Here is a 14,737-nt window from a genome sequence, read left to right on the forward strand (position 1 = left end):
ATATGAAGGCAATTCGTCCAGCCATCATTGGCTCGTGTTTTTCATCAAGATAGAAAGATTGTATGTGTTTTATATTTTTCACCAGTTTTCACCCTTATGACCAGCTATTAGAGTTCAAATTGAATCACAAAATTTTAACAATGTAATATCCAATCACCTACGGCCTCGTATACTCTGTGTTTCTACATAGAAAAATTGGTTTCTGACAAAAAGCGAACTGTAATATACGAGATATTATTTAGTCGAGTATCAACGGAGTATGTACAACAATAATTGCAAATCGAATAACTTTTTTTAATCTATATCAATCTTTTTGAAAAGTCATCATTGTTCGTCTGACAGTGACATTTACAAGCATTGCTTGCAGAAATATACAGATCGGCTTTTTCTTCATAAAAACCTTGCAATACAATTACTAACTGATTCTTAAGTATTCGAATTCGAAAATAAGTAAATATGGCCTCTATTTTGTTACCAGAGGTACCTGCTCCTGGTTTCTCCTTTGAGAACAGCCAACGGTAAGCGATGACACTACAAGTTTTATTGTAATGCTCATAAATTGAGCTATTGGGTGTATATACTTTGTTTTTGTTTCCAGTAATGCTTTCTTGGCGCAAAAAGGATTCCCTGCTCCTAAGGCCACTAAAACCGGCACTACTATTGTTGGCATAATTTATGCCGATGGCGTTATACTTGGCGCTGATACGCGGGCTACTGAAAACACCGTAGTATCGGATAAAAACTGCCAGAAGATCCATTACCTGGCTAGTAACATGTACTGCTGCGGTGCAGGTACCGCGGCAGACACAGAGATGACAACACAAACAGTATCTTCCCAATTGGAGTTGCAGAGACTGCATACAGGTCGCACGGTGCCGGTGGAGACTGCAGCTACCTTGTTGAAGCGCATGCTGTTCCGTTATCAGGGTTATATCGGTGCTGCCTTGGTACTCGGTGGTGTAGATAGAACTGGGCCACACATCTATTGCATTTACCCCCATGGTTCTGTTGATAAGCTGCCCTATGCCACCATGGGTAAGATTAAACCTGTACTGTACATGATCTCTGCTAAATTTTGAATATATTTAGTTAATAAAAGACATTTTCTGCAGGTTCTGGATCTCTTGCTGCTATGGCAGTGTTTGAATCTGGTTGGAAACCAAACATGAGTGAGGAGGAAGGCAAGAAGCTTGTCCGTGACGCCATTGCTGCTGGTATCTTCAATGACTTGGGATCTGGTTCTAATGTAGACTTGTGTGTTATTCGTAACTCTGGACCTGCCCAATACCTAAGAACTTATGAGGAAGCTAATGTTAAGGTAATATCACTTTCTCCATATGTATATTTTCCTGTGTTAACAATGCAGACTACCTAACAAATGCAGAGATATGCTGTGCTGCAGCAATGTCTTATTCTATACTGTTTTTATGCTGACTGAGTGTGAGATATATTGTAGAATTGTTCTTTCTATTCTTGACTTCCTATAAGACAAACTAACTTAAGGGAGTAACAGGTCTTAATATTGATGTTAAAGAAACTCTTGATAATTTCTATTTCAGGGCAAGAAGCAAGGATCGTACAGATATCCTCTAGGCACTACAGCTGTGCTGAAGCAACGAGTCATCCCCCTGGAGGTAACATCCGTGACGGTCACTCAGAGCCCACAGCCCATGGAAGTGGAGCCTTCACACAGTCGCCGTTAATTATAACATTTGCATATTTGAATGAATATAAATAAATGTAACTTTTTCACATTGATCTGTATTATTTACCAATCAGTCAAATATTAAGCAAACATGGTCAAGTATTTCCTTTTTGTGCAAAGTCATAAAAAATTGCTTTAATCCTTAAAACTTTTTGGTTTCAGAAATAAAATTAGAATGATTTGTAAATAAATAATTTATTAAAATTTTAATACACAATATAAAAAGATAGGTACTAATTTGGACGGAATGGGTCATTGAGTAAGATAAGAAATGTTCCTTATAAAATAAACTCTTAAATAATTTAGAATACTAGTGCACAGTCAAAATTTTTGAGTAACTAAGGTACACAAGTCGTGTTCCTTGAAAAAATAAATTTTACGAACTGGGGAATAGTTGTGAAGAAAGCATTTACATCATAAATATTTGCTTTAAAAGATTGCCAAATATAAAATATAGTATATTCGGCAGTTAAGGAAAATGGCGTATAAAAAAACATCTAGTTGCGAAAACTGAACGTCAAATAAAAATAAGCTTCTTATAATGCGGCAGTCTGGGTTGTACAGTAAAAGCAGTCACAAAGAAAAAATTAAAGCTACGTCATATTATGTTCCATTGATAATAATAATCAATTCGTTTTTGATTCACTGGTAACTAAGAGGCCGGTAGTACATAAAGTTTATGCGAATGAGCAATAGCATAGCATGTTTTTTATTCACTTACTTAAAAGCAACAGATTTTTGAAAATGAACGCAATAGGCATGTGCTGTTTAAGTTTCTTAATGACAGGCTTTACAAACGATTGTAAGATGATACTCAGATCTTAGGTTAAAATATTACAGTATTTTCAATAGAAAACCAACTTAGTTGTTCACATATTAAAGCAATGCCTTTTTTACAAACACTAGAGTACATAGCATGTAATAAAAACATTGACATAAATTAAAACTATTACTAATAGACAAAACATTGTACATTTGTATATTATTATGTAATTTCGAAACGGACGTTAACTAATTAATGATGACCTATGATGACATATTTGCATAGGCAGGCTCCGTAAAGCGGCTAATCTGCTACGGAAAATATTCAGATTATATGTCCCTTTCGAAATTACATTATAGTATAATCATATTTATTTTGATTGTTCTCTTAAACTAATACACACATTATTATTTCTGTTAAACATCTAATTATTATGAACAGCATAAATCATAAAAATATTTCATAAAACACACAACTAAAACAATAAAATAAATAGTATCTGACAAGATCTTTGAAATGGCAGCTAAAATAAACATTGAGGTCAGTGATATCAGTCATCCTTTCTTATGAAGTATGAAGTCCCAGGTGTCCTTCCACCTGAGACTCAGCAGGTCATGTTCAGTCAGATCAACGTTCCCATAATTAAGAACACTAAATTTCTTAAAAGTAATTACTACATATGCTAACCACACTACAATACATAAAATAAACACATTTGTCATGGGACGAATTCTTTCTCGAGACTGTATTATGAAGTACATATGATCTATAATGTAACATAATAATAAAATTTTGAAGATATATGCTGGTAAGTAGTGATGGAGGAAAAGCGTTCGATCCATAAAGAAGTAAGGAAGATAATGGATCCAATAACCTAAAAATAGAATGTAGCCGGCTTCATAGAAGTTCTGTAATGCCGATGGCGGCAAGTCTTCACAGCCGCGACGTTGTCGTACAGCATACAGTGCGAGGGCGGCGCCGTACACTAACACTGATATAAACCCACTATACCAAGTTATGAGATTACCAATCAAATGTATTTGAGCCTGAAAAAAATCATGAACAGGTTAGTATATAATCATTTAATTTAACATCAAATTATATAATTATTGTATGTGTATTATACTGTGTAAAAATATAACGTACATTGGAATTAGGTGACAGCCAATATGCGATAGAGCGCACTAGTAGTGGCCACTCCGAAGGTTCGCTGGCGAACATGTGTCCTGTGGGCGCGTCGGGAGCGTGCGCGACCATCTTGTACTGCAGCTCCATGAACTTCTCCCAAAACGTTAACTCTGTCACCGTCGTCGGTATCATTTCAGCAGTAACAAGTTCTCTTTCCCGCTCCTTTCTGTCCTCAGCTAACAAAGAAACATTAAGAATTAGTTTAAATTAAACTCAGTCATTAGTGATGGTTCCTCTGTACAAGTAGGTACGTACCTTTGGTGTATCGATGTTCTTCAACGTTCCATACAGTGTCCTGGTGAGTGAGCACTTTGTCGGCTACGACCTCGTGCTGGTGGAAGCCCCAGGCGGGCAACTGTCGACCACTGAACCGCAGCGCAGTGCCAGAGTCGACGTGGATCAGTCGCACCATCGATCGAATCCCGTCCCAAGTGGCGTCCTCACTGTCACGGTTCACGATGTCCACGCGCCACAGATTTTGAGCAGACATCGACACGTTGTAGTCGATGTAGCAAGAAACCTCCTGAAATTGTGTAACAGGTTTATGATACATAAATATTGATTATGTATTTCGCATAGATCATTGTTTCTTTGACTTGGTACACAGAATAAATAAGGATAATAAGCCTATGTGAAGTCTGAGGATAGTAGGTATAGGTCGTACCTGCGACTGAGGGGAAGCAGGTGCGGCAACATCATGTGAATTCAAGGCGCGACTAGTGATGCCGTGCAGCAGCTGCACCACGTCTCCGTGGCGGATGGCGTCGGGCGGGCGCGACACGGCCAGCGACGGCTGGTCGGGGCGCTTCACGATCCACCAGTTGTTGACGTCCTTGAAGCTGTAGCACGTGACCTGCTGCTGGTGCGACGAGCCGCGCCCGTCGTCGTAGCGCACCGGGTACACGTGCGCGTGCGAGTGCAGCCAGCACGTGCGACCGTGCGTGTGCCTGACGGACATCACTCATTCAACATTTGTACTTTCAACTGCGTACATTTCTACTATATTATGCATGGCCGTATGCCTCGAGTTGAAGCATGCGTGACGCTTTAAATAAATGGCTGCCCGAAGCCTCAAAGAAACGTCGCGACCACATAACATTTGAAACAAGTGAAATGTAAACTTTATATTATAACCAGTTAATCAAACAATAAAATAATAGGTAAGTACATAGTTAATTACACAAAAGACTAAGTTGTTTTCACGTAAGCAAGGAGAACCTATTCATTATCGCCCTTCAAGTAGGTTATAGGTATGTTATTGTTATTTCTTATTTACCTTAGTAACACATGATAGCCTTTATGTATGTGCCACGTCAATAAAGTACATTGTTTTAATATTGCAACATTGATGCTCTACAAAACATTTTTTTAAACCCATCTCTGTCCTCCTGAACAAGGTGAAGCTTAGAATCCACCACGCTGGCCAAGTGAGGGTTGGGGCTTTGAATGTCTTTAAGAAATGCTTTGAAGAAGCTTTAGGCATGCATTTCATAATACAGTTACCTGAGTGTTATCTGTGATCCGTGAGCTACGTGTAATGGTTGTCCCCGCGTTATACTCGCCAAACCTCCCTTCAGAGAGGCTTGGAACGCGCTCGTCATTACACTGTCGTGTGGTCCAGCATTGGGCAACATCGCCAGGTGGGCATAGAACACCCCCACGTAAACCGAAAACGGAATAGCCACGAGTATCAACATCCTCCATAGTGCCGATAACGCTAAGCGCAATCCAGATTCTTTACGACCAATACGAAGCCAGATCTGTCGCCCCACCAAGAATATGGCGAGAAGGTATGAATAAAGACCAGAGTATTTCACCCTGAAACCAAAAATATATCAGTTAAATTATATCTGTCTGTTATATCTTATATCTGTATTTCGTCAAAAAAGTGAAAGTATGTCTTATACCTATTTTGGTAATTTAACACATTTGTTTAAATAAAAATCCATTAGCTATTATTAAAGTAATATTCGTAATTTCGTAATGAATCCCGAGTTTATATATGAACTATATTACACAGTAATAGCATTGATATACTCACGAAAAGCAACAACCAAGTGAAAGAGCAGCAGTGCAAAGCCATACAACACTCGCAAGGCCATTCCGGCGAGTGCTTTTTATAGCACACAATATTCCACATAGGCCAAACAGTATCTGTATACTTTCTAGCAACATAAACCTTGACTGTGCCAAAAAACAGTTCTCTGAAACATGCAATTATTATTAATATGCAATATGAACACAATTTTAACATTTATCAGCTTTAATGTCATTGCATAAGAACCTAGGTAAGAAGCTCTGATCGCCGGATAAGAAAAGCGATTATAGCAATCTGATCTGTGTTCACAATGGTAGTTAATGAGATTGAAAGTACGTGAAGACAAACAGGCACTACTTGATTAGTAAAATTTTGACATCGTGATAAGCGTGTGGTGGCTTAAAGTTTAGTTATTACTTACCAAATAGAACAAGGAGTCCTGCTAGGATAGCGGTCCAATGATACAAAGACACTTCTAGCATTAATTGATAAGTGACTGCTACTAAGAAGCTCCCGGCTATCGCGGGAACTAAACGTAGAGCCGTTACAGGCACGTTATCAGAATATGGTGTGCCGATTCGGTCAAAAGTAAAATTCCCGTCGTATCCAGCAACTTTACCAGCTAAATACAGTAGCTGTTTTCCAAGCGGTGGATGAGCGTCAAAAAAGAAAACTCCTTTTGTATACAATGACACATATCGCCCGTAATGTAGTTCATCAAATCTGCAAATAGTTACATAATTCAGTTTAGTTACTTAAAATAATTTTCAATTTGCGATTTAAATCGAATGTTATTTTTTTCATTGTAGGTAATAATGTATGTACAAATATTTGTTAATTTGTATTTATTCAGCTTTTTGAAAAGCATTGATGCCATTAAATATGTAATTTCAGCTCTATGTACTTACACAACATAGCGAGGTTCATCAAGATGGGGCAGTCGGGAACTAAGTGCCAAAACTAGTAGCCCTACAAACACCAGATTTATTTCGAATCGTAGATATATTCCTGAAGGAACCTTTTCTCTTAGATCTCCATCTTGTTTAATTTCTTTCGTTTTTGGAATATCTTGTGAGGATTCCATTTTATCATCTGATGGTGCACCATCACCCTGTATAAGAGAATAACAATTCAAAGGTTTGAACAATAAGTCACAATCAAACTTCGACAGACTTAAATTAGATTGAATAATATACCAGATAATTTCCAAGTTAAAAAGTAAGCTGCAGTTTTATTTATTGCCAAATAGATAGTGCTATATAATAAAAATATTTTTTTGGTTGAGGTTTATTTGATTTGTATGTGGTTATTTTTGAAGAAAAATAAGCATTAATATTACAATTATGTTTACTTAATACCTTCCTACCCTTAGCAAAGTGGATGATTAACCATAAGAAAAATAAGGGCCCAAATTATAATAAGTCAACAAATAATTAGTAAACCGACTAACAAAATAATTTGAAGGTGCATCCAGTGACACAACAAGGTGAAAATGTTATCTAGTGTTACAGCTGTGAACTGTAGCAAGGTGAAGTTCACTTCAAACAATTGTCAACAAAGTTAAAATAACAGAAACATGGAATAAACAAACACTCATTATTTATTACTTTTTTAACCTACAGTGTTACCAAGCTTGTGACACAACAGTGTTACCAAGGGTTATCATATTAAGCTCATGTAATAGGGCTGTAGAGGCCTGATAGGTAGTCACCCTATCGTCGGGGATAGTGCAAAGCTGCGTATCTAGCATTGGATAATACCGCATATCTGAATTTGATCTAATTCCGCACGAGGAAGTTAAAACCTTTTAATATATTTCAATGGGCTATATGCAGCTTTGCACTATCCCTGACGCTATGTAAAATACAGAGATTCAGCTGCACCCAATGAGACTGGAAGCTAACTCAAACATTGTTGGACGAAATGCTAAGTTGATGATGAGAAGCTTGTGACACTATATTATTTTATGTAATTAACTATTTTTTATACTTAAATGTGCAAATGCCCCCTTTTACAATAGGTAGAAAGTAGAGTGTCATGTTGCTGGCTAGCATGCAGCTAGTGCTTTGTATTACTATACAATTCAGTTCTAAAATTTAATAACTATAACATCTAACTCTTTTAACTCTCAAATATAACTCTTTTAAAATACTACATATGAACCAAATCAAAACCAATCATTTTAGAAATATTTTACAATTACAAAACTCTATTTAGGTAAATCAATAAATTTGCAAAACTTATGTACTGTTTTGAATAAACAATTATTCTATTTCAGATGTTTTTTTTTATTAATAAATTTTGGGTTTAATCCATTTTAGTTTAATCCAATCCATCCATTGTCACAAATCAAAATATATTTATTAGAGCAAAACGTACGGGTTTCGTAGTGACTTTAATTAGTTTTACAACCATTTAATTAAAAAATTCTACATCCTGACCTGAATCAACGGTGGCAGAAGCCTGACTAGATGTTTGCCCGTAAATTTATAAATTTTAAGCATAACAAGTTACAGAGCTAACCAGATGAATACTCAAAAAATAATCTATACTAATATTATAAAGCTGAAGAGTTTGTTTGTTTGTTTGTTTGAACACGCTAATCTCAGGAACTACTGATCCGATTTGAAAAATTCTTTCAGTGTTAGATAGCCCATTTATCGAGGAAGGTTATAGGCTATATATCATCACGCTACGACCAATAGGAGCAGGGAACGAGTAAAAAATGTTACAAAAACGGGGAAAAATTTCACCATTCTATCTTATGTGACGCAAGCGAAGTTGCGCGGGTCAGCTAGTTTAAAAATAAGATATATTTTGATTGTTTTTTATATACTTACAACTTCTCTTTCGGAATGTATGGACTTTTCTGTATAACTGTCTGTGTCAGGTTCGCTGACCTCTTTATTATGTTTCTTTTTAATACGTTTCTTAACACCTTCAGATTGATCCATGTCTGAATTCTATGACATAATAGCGCTCTCTAAAATTAATTTTAATTTAAATGATGAAAGTTATTTCTCGACTTTATAACTTTATCGTTTGAATGCACACACACACACAACACTGACAACAGTCGACGAATGAAAATACTGGGCGAGTGACGGACCAACAAAGCACTCCCTTTCAAAGCTTTCAATGTCACAAATGTCAATTATGACGTTTCGTTTAATTATTACAAATTGCTTTGAACAATTATTATATAGGTTCTGGTTGGTTCTTCTTCCGAGACAGGTAGCCCTTGCTCCTAAAATAAATTACGAATGTTACGCATATTTATTAATAAACGCATTGTATGCATTTTTATTAATTACCGACAGATAATTTTTTTTAACCACATTCTTGATATCAATATTCAAAATTCTTAATTTGGTAATTTCCTAATGAGGGACTGGGTAATGGGTTGTTCATCACTGTAATTTTTGCACAAAATGATATAGACTTCTTTTTCATTCATAAAACAGCCTTTCAAAATCTTTGTAGTTTGTATTTTTTTTAACTTTTGTGTCGAATTTCTGCGAATCTAGCTCGCGTAATGCGCGGGAATTCCAATGTCAAGTCAAAGCAGTCTACCCCCTACAGTACTGGCAGATCACAAGTAGGGATTGGGATTCTTATCGATAAAAGATCGATTCTTAAATAGATTCAAATCGTTATATTATGATACGGCAAGTGAGAGTGACCGCTTAAACCACTGCGTCAAACGTGCAGTTTAAAATATAATTGTATAGTTTATACGAAAACAGAAAAACCTGATATCGATACTCTTATACAATAACATATCGATTAATAAAATTGTTTTTGTTGATATATCGATTTTTCAGTTTATCGATTTCATATCGTCATCCTTAGTTATCAGGTGTTCAAAACACTTCAAAACAGAACAATTTAAATTTTAAATAAACTTTTCAAGTCATATTAAGTTTAACTTACTCTTGTCTTTCGTACAATATAATTGTTTATGTGAGATGGCTACGAAAAGTGAGGGTGGTAAAAGTAATACTTCAGAGCCAATACCATGCCCGGTTTGTAATAAGAACTTTGACAAAAATAGTATCGAGGAACATGTTAACAAATGTTTATTCTTAAATACATCAGAAGAGAACAAAAATCGAACTGAAATATCTAGCGGCAAGAGAAGTAGTTCACATTTGAATAATTCGGCTTCACATGAAAAGCGCTCAAGAATGAGTACCAGTCCTAGCGCTTCTCACACCATGGTAATAACATTATGGCTTTGTACAATGAGTGTTTTTGTGGTGATAATGTTTTTTAAATATCGGCTATGCTTTCAGAAAACACAATCTGCAATTGTGTCCAAGACACAAACAAAAGATACTTCTTCTAACTTGCCACTCGCTGAAAAGATGAGACCAGTCAGTCTACAAGATATTGTTGGACACACACAGGCATTTGGACCTGGATCTATGATAAGATCATTATTAGAGCAAAAGAAAATACCAAATATGATATTATGGGGACCACCGGGATGTGGAAAAGTAATTAAATATTTACCTATATTGACTGCTTACATTATTTTTAACTGTTCCGTTTGGTAGTTGTTGGAGGATATAGACTTCAATCTCATAATTTTTAATAATTAATTAATACATAAGCATACAATTTTTTACATTCTAAATACTTTTGATCTATACTATTATATAATACCAAGAGATTTCCTATAATATAATTGTAGATGATTGTTTAAGACCTTACCCTAATTTATTTTGATGCAGAGTAGGCAGTATCAGATAAGCATGCCTTATATTCTAATACCATAGTTTGACTGAAATGTTTAACAAAGAATTATTAGTTTTGATTGATTTTATACCATAATGGGTGAAATTTATTTCATAATAATATGTGTTTCAGAATAAATCTATATGAAATTATAAAAATTAGATTATATTAGTAGCAGTAGTATGCAACTAGGGATCATGACTGTTGTTCTGTATTTGTTTCCAAAATTGGGAAATGGATTTTGGTCTAATTTTATTTGAGTTTCACAGCAACAGCTGAAAATAAGCTTGGAGAAATGTATAGACATTTTTAGATTGACCTACCAATAAAATAATAAAATGGGTTTCAGACTTCCATGGCTAATGTAATAGCCCACATTTGTAAGCAACAAAACAACATGCGGTTTGTAAAACTGTCTGCTACAATGTCAGGAATAAATGATGTGAAGGAAGTGGTTAAAGTTGCCAAAAATGAACTGCAATTTAAAAGACAAACTGTACTCTTTATGGATGAAATTCACAGGTTTGAAATTCATCATTTGACTCCTAACTTTATTAACCAAATTATATATTTACTTGGGTCATAGAAATTGTATTAATAGAATAACTTCTAATAACCCTGGGGAAAATTAATTTGCTCCTGGTGATGATAGGAAAATTCAGATGTCATCAAGAATATTCTGAATGTTGCAGGTTTAACAAACTTCAGCAAGACACATTTTTACCTCATGTGGAAAATGGAACTATCATTCTTGTAGGGGCTACAACTGAAAACCCTTCATTTAGTTTAAACAATGCACTCTTAAGTCGCTGCAGAGTTGTAGTTATGGAAAAACTAGGTGTTGATGATGTTCTGAAGATTTTAAAGAATGCTATCAAAAAAAGTGGAAAAGCAGTCATACAAAATGTTAAGGATGATTTAGACAACATTGTAGAAACCACTTTACCTAAGTAAGAATTTCATGTCGTTTTTTTGATAATTGTTACTTAGTACTTCTGTGTTACTTATGTTGTAAAGCCTGAGAAGATCCATTGCTTAGAATGTGTTTATCTGCTGTAGGTAGTAGAGGTGGTTTTCACGAGCGTAGCATAGGCTTGTTACTTATGTTACGATCAAATCTGGTTTGAAGATGGTATGCAATGCAAGTGTGTTTAGCAGTGCCTGACATGCATATTCTAATATTATAATGCAACGGGTCTTATACGCGATTGAAAATTTAAAGGTTTGGATACCTTATTTGCTGCCCGACGTTTCGATCGCATTACAACGACCGTGGTCACGAGCTGACTGATGTGGCTGCTAAGCGTCGTCTTCTTGTGGCGCGAGTTTCGACGCCTACCCTCACTTGGTTGTCACTTAGTGTACATTGTTCGGAATTGTCGGTACTTCGACACACAACACTAACGACGTCTTTACACTGGCGCGTTACGTCATGCCGGCGACGGCTGCACTTGCTGATGACAGGATTCCACGTAGATGATAAACGGTATCCCTCTTCACGGTTGAAATTGGTATGTTTTTTGATTTCAACCGCTTCTCGTACTATCCTGGAGTAATAGTGACGATCTGTGGAGAGGACCCGGGGTTGATGTAGCTCGATCCAGTGATTGGTTCCTGCTTCCAACAAGTGCTCAGCTATCGCGGATTTGTTGACTTGCCGGTTCTTGACAGCTGCGATATGTTCCTTGACCCTTTCAGCTATTGTTCTTTTGGTCTGTCCGATGTATGAACTACCGCAGCTACAATCCACCTTGTAAACGCCAGGTGTCTGAAGAGGAATTACATCCTTTGGCGTGCGCAAATGGTTAGCTACTTTGGAGAACGGACTATATACAGTCTTTATGGAGTATTTCTTCAGTACTGTTCCAACTTTATCCGTTACTCCTTTTATGTAGGGCATAAAAGCTGGTACTCTGCTAACACCAGTCTGACATTCTTGCCTCTTCAGACGTCGTTCGGTTCTCCTGTATCCGTTTCGCTTAAGTACCTCCTGAACGTGTGAGAGTTCACCGTCTAGGTGTTCAGGGTCACAAAGGTCGTATGCTCTAGTTGTCAGCGAAGCCACCACGGATTGCAGGTGTCGCGGATGATGATGCGAATTCGCGTGGAGATACCTATCGGTGTGTGTCGGTTTTCGGTAAACAGTGTGGCCCAAGGTACCATCTGTTCTCACCTTTACTTCGACATCGAGAAAGGCCAACGATCTGTCTGTCTCCATTTCATATGTGAAGTTGATGTTAGTATGAATGGAGTTCAGGGTGTTCAACAGCCGTTCTACGTTCTGTTTATCTCCTCTCATGATACAATACACATCGTCGACATATCTTTTCCATAGCTTCACGTTTGATGCCTGCATATCTATGGATTGCTCAAAATGTTCCATCCAGATGTTGGCCATAACCGGTGCCACTGGGCTACCCATGGCCACTCCGTCGATCTGGAGGTAGTATTGTCCACGATAGAGAAAGTAGTTACCTTCTAAACAGTTCTTCAGTAAAACGACGTACTCACTAGACAGACCGTTTTCCCTCAACTTCATCTCGACGACATCAAGACAGTCCTGTATGGGAACGTTGGTGAACAGTGACTCCACATCAAAACTCACCATAACCTCATCCGGTTCCACTCTCATGGTCTTGATGATATCGACAAAGTGACGAGAGCCGCATGCATATTCTAATAAAATAACTTAAAAGTATATTTACAATAGTATTTGATGACACTTAAATATTTTAAGTTGCATTGTGGAAGAAGGATCCTTGCAGTGGCTAGCGGAGGTGTGTGATGGTGATGCAAGGGTGGCATTAGCTGCATTAGAACTTGCGTTAGCCGCGAGGGATCCTGGTACCGATATTCATGAGACAGGACCTGCCATACTTAGTCTTGATGATATAAAGAATGGAATTAAAGTAAGCAGTTGTACACAATTTTTTTATTACATCAATTTATTGAAAAACTTGTTTTTATCACCATCAATATTGTATTGTAGAGATCACACATGATATATGACAGACAGGGAGAGGAGCATTACAATACTATATCAGCTTTGCACAAGTCAATTCGTGCCAGTGATGACAATGCGTCTCTGTACTGGATCACGCGTGCGATGCACGGAGGCGAGGATCCGATGTACATTGCACGTCGACTTGTGAGGATGGCCTGCGAAGATATAGGTAAAATTGTATTTCCATGTGCTTTCTCTGATTTTAAGACTTTTTTGAGCATCAAAATGAATGTTATCAGTTTATTAATATCGCCCCATATTTAAATCCTCTTTCCAATGTTAAACTCTTAAGTTAATTTGACCTATTGTTTGTTTTGATGTGCATTGAATGTAATATATTCGATGAGCCTTTTATATGTTTCAGGCTTAGCTGATAAAAATGCCATAGTAGAAGCTGTTGCATGCCTGCAAGGCTGCCAGCTTATAGGTATGCCTGAATGTGACGTTCTACTTGCGCAATGTGCAGTAAGGCTTGCTAGGGCACCTAAAAGCAGAGAAGTATATTCCGCCATGAAGAGATGTCAGCAGTCCTTAGCTGAGGCCAAAGGACCTCTGCCACCAGTGCCTCTACATCTTCGTAATGCTCCAACTAAACTAATGAAACAAATAGGTAATTTTAATGCGCGACTTTTAAGCAAGTTTTCTCTTTTAAAAAGACAACGCCCGCACTAAGAATTGCTCTTGTGTCGCGGGGACTTTTACAAACATACTAACAACAATTATTTGTGGATCGCACAAATAATTGCTCCGTGTGGGAATCGAACCCACGACCTCCCAACGCAATGGTTTCGGCGTGGCGACCTAAACCATTGCGTTCAGTTTTGAAAACATTATGTACTAACTAATGATGATTTTGAATAGTGACAGCACTACTTTTACCTACTATTGTAATGATGTTAAAGTAAAATAGCAAAATACATACTGTTATCACTTGTTATCTGTTAGTTAAACTTATGTCGAGGCACTAGATACTTCTTTACTTTATTTTTGTCCCAATCCTATCTCATTACGTAATTATCACTGCATTGCTGCTATACTTACGCTTCTTACTGGGCGAAACCGCGGTTGTATCATCACCTTTGTCCACACCTTTCGATGTAACTGGCGTGGTGTTATAAAAAGTAGTTCCGTTAACTATATCTAGCATATAATTTTATCTTTCAGGATATGGCAAAGGATATAATCTTTCACACAAAGATGAGTCTGGATTGAGTTATATGCCTGAAGGATTAGAAGACTGTGATTACTTTCGCTAGAGTTATGGTGGATAGTTGTTAAGAAATTATATTTTTAAAATAA

General features: G+C 36.9%; 3 protein-coding genes across 4 annotated transcripts; 2 read left to right on the forward strand and 1 right to left on the reverse strand.

Annotated features, from left to right (window-relative positions):
* Positions 1-323: 323 nt before the first annotated feature.
* Prosbeta2 (Proteasome beta2 subunit) lies at positions 324-1,754 on the forward strand. Its single transcript, XM_076136411.1, has 4 exons — positions 324-518; positions 599-1,035; positions 1,113-1,318; positions 1,560-1,754. Exons 1-4 carry the CDS (start codon positions 457-459, stop codon positions 1,701-1,703), a joined length of 849 nt encoding a protein of 282 aa, XP_075992526.1. The 5' UTR covers positions 324-456; the 3' UTR covers positions 1,704-1,754.
* Positions 1,755-1,889: 135 nt separating this feature from the next.
* On the reverse strand, positions 1,890-11,913 carry rt (Protein O-mannosyltransferase rt). 2 transcript variants are annotated; one of them, XM_076136417.1, is made up of 9 exons: positions 11,667-11,913; positions 6,603-6,805; positions 6,116-6,417; positions 5,698-5,860; positions 5,160-5,474; positions 4,321-4,603; positions 3,912-4,179; positions 3,615-3,832; positions 1,890-3,514 (listed from the first exon to the last, which is right to left on the reverse strand). In XM_076136417.1, exons 1-9 carry the CDS (start codon positions 11,694-11,696, stop codon positions 3,023-3,025), a joined length of 2,274 nt encoding a protein of 757 aa, XP_075992532.1. In that variant the 5' UTR covers positions 11,697-11,913; the 3' UTR covers positions 1,890-3,022. The 2 variants fall into 2 exon arrangements, with proteins under 2 accessions (XP_075992532.1, XP_075992531.1); XM_076136416.1 differs by lacking the exon at positions 11,667-11,913 and adding an exon at positions 8,535-8,917.
* On the forward strand, positions 9,516-14,728 carry LOC142987570 (ATPase WRNIP1-like). Its single transcript, XM_076136418.1, has 8 exons — positions 9,516-9,914; positions 9,990-10,193; positions 10,784-10,956; positions 11,127-11,384; positions 13,172-13,343; positions 13,424-13,607; positions 13,803-14,048; positions 14,603-14,728. The coding sequence occupies exons 1-8, from the start codon at positions 9,663-9,665 to the stop codon at positions 14,692-14,694; spliced, it is 1,581 nt and encodes a 526-aa protein (XP_075992533.1). The 5' UTR covers positions 9,516-9,662; the 3' UTR covers positions 14,695-14,728.
* The last annotated feature ends 9 nt before the right edge of the window (positions 14,729-14,737 follow it).

The sequence above is a fragment of the Anticarsia gemmatalis genome, chromosome 3 (assembly GCF_050436995.1).
Source record: "Anticarsia gemmatalis isolate Benzon Research Colony breed Stoneville strain chromosome 3, ilAntGemm2 primary, whole genome shotgun sequence".
In the NCBI taxonomy this organism is placed as follows: Eukaryota; Metazoa; Arthropoda; class Insecta; order Lepidoptera; family Erebidae; genus Anticarsia; species Anticarsia gemmatalis.

Coding starts and splice junctions, on each gene's coding strand:
- Prosbeta2 (XM_076136411.1), top strand. CDS start 457: ATGGCCTCTATTTTGTTACCAGAGGTACCTGCTCCTGGTTTCTCCTTT. Junction 1,036..1,112: donor GCTGCCCTATGCCACCATGG/GTAAGATTAAAC, acceptor CATTTTCTGCAG/GTTCTGGATCTCTTGCTGCT. Junction 1,319..1,559: donor ATGAGGAAGCTAATGTTAAG/GTAATATCACTT, acceptor TTTCTATTTCAG/GGCAAGAAGCAAGGATCGTA.
- rt (XM_076136416.1), bottom strand. CDS start 8,648: ATGGATCAATCTGAAGGTGTTAAGAAACGTATTAAAAAGAAACATAAT. Junction 6,418..6,602: donor GATGAACCTCGCTATGTTGT/GTAAGTACATAG, acceptor AACTATTTGCAG/ATTTGATGAACTACATTACG. Junction 3,515..3,614: donor GGCTGTCACCTAATTCCAAT/GTACGTTATATT, acceptor GATTTTTTTCAG/GCTCAAATACATTTGATTGG.
- LOC142987570 (XM_076136418.1), top strand. CDS start 9,663: ATGGCTACGAAAAGTGAGGGTGGTAAAAGTAATACTTCAGAGCCAATA. Junction 10,194..10,783: donor GACCACCGGGATGTGGAAAA/GTAATTAAATAT, acceptor AATGGGTTTCAG/ACTTCCATGGCTAATGTAAT. Junction 13,344..13,423: donor ATATAAAGAATGGAATTAAA/GTAAGCAGTTGT, acceptor ATTGTATTGTAG/AGATCACACATGATATATGA.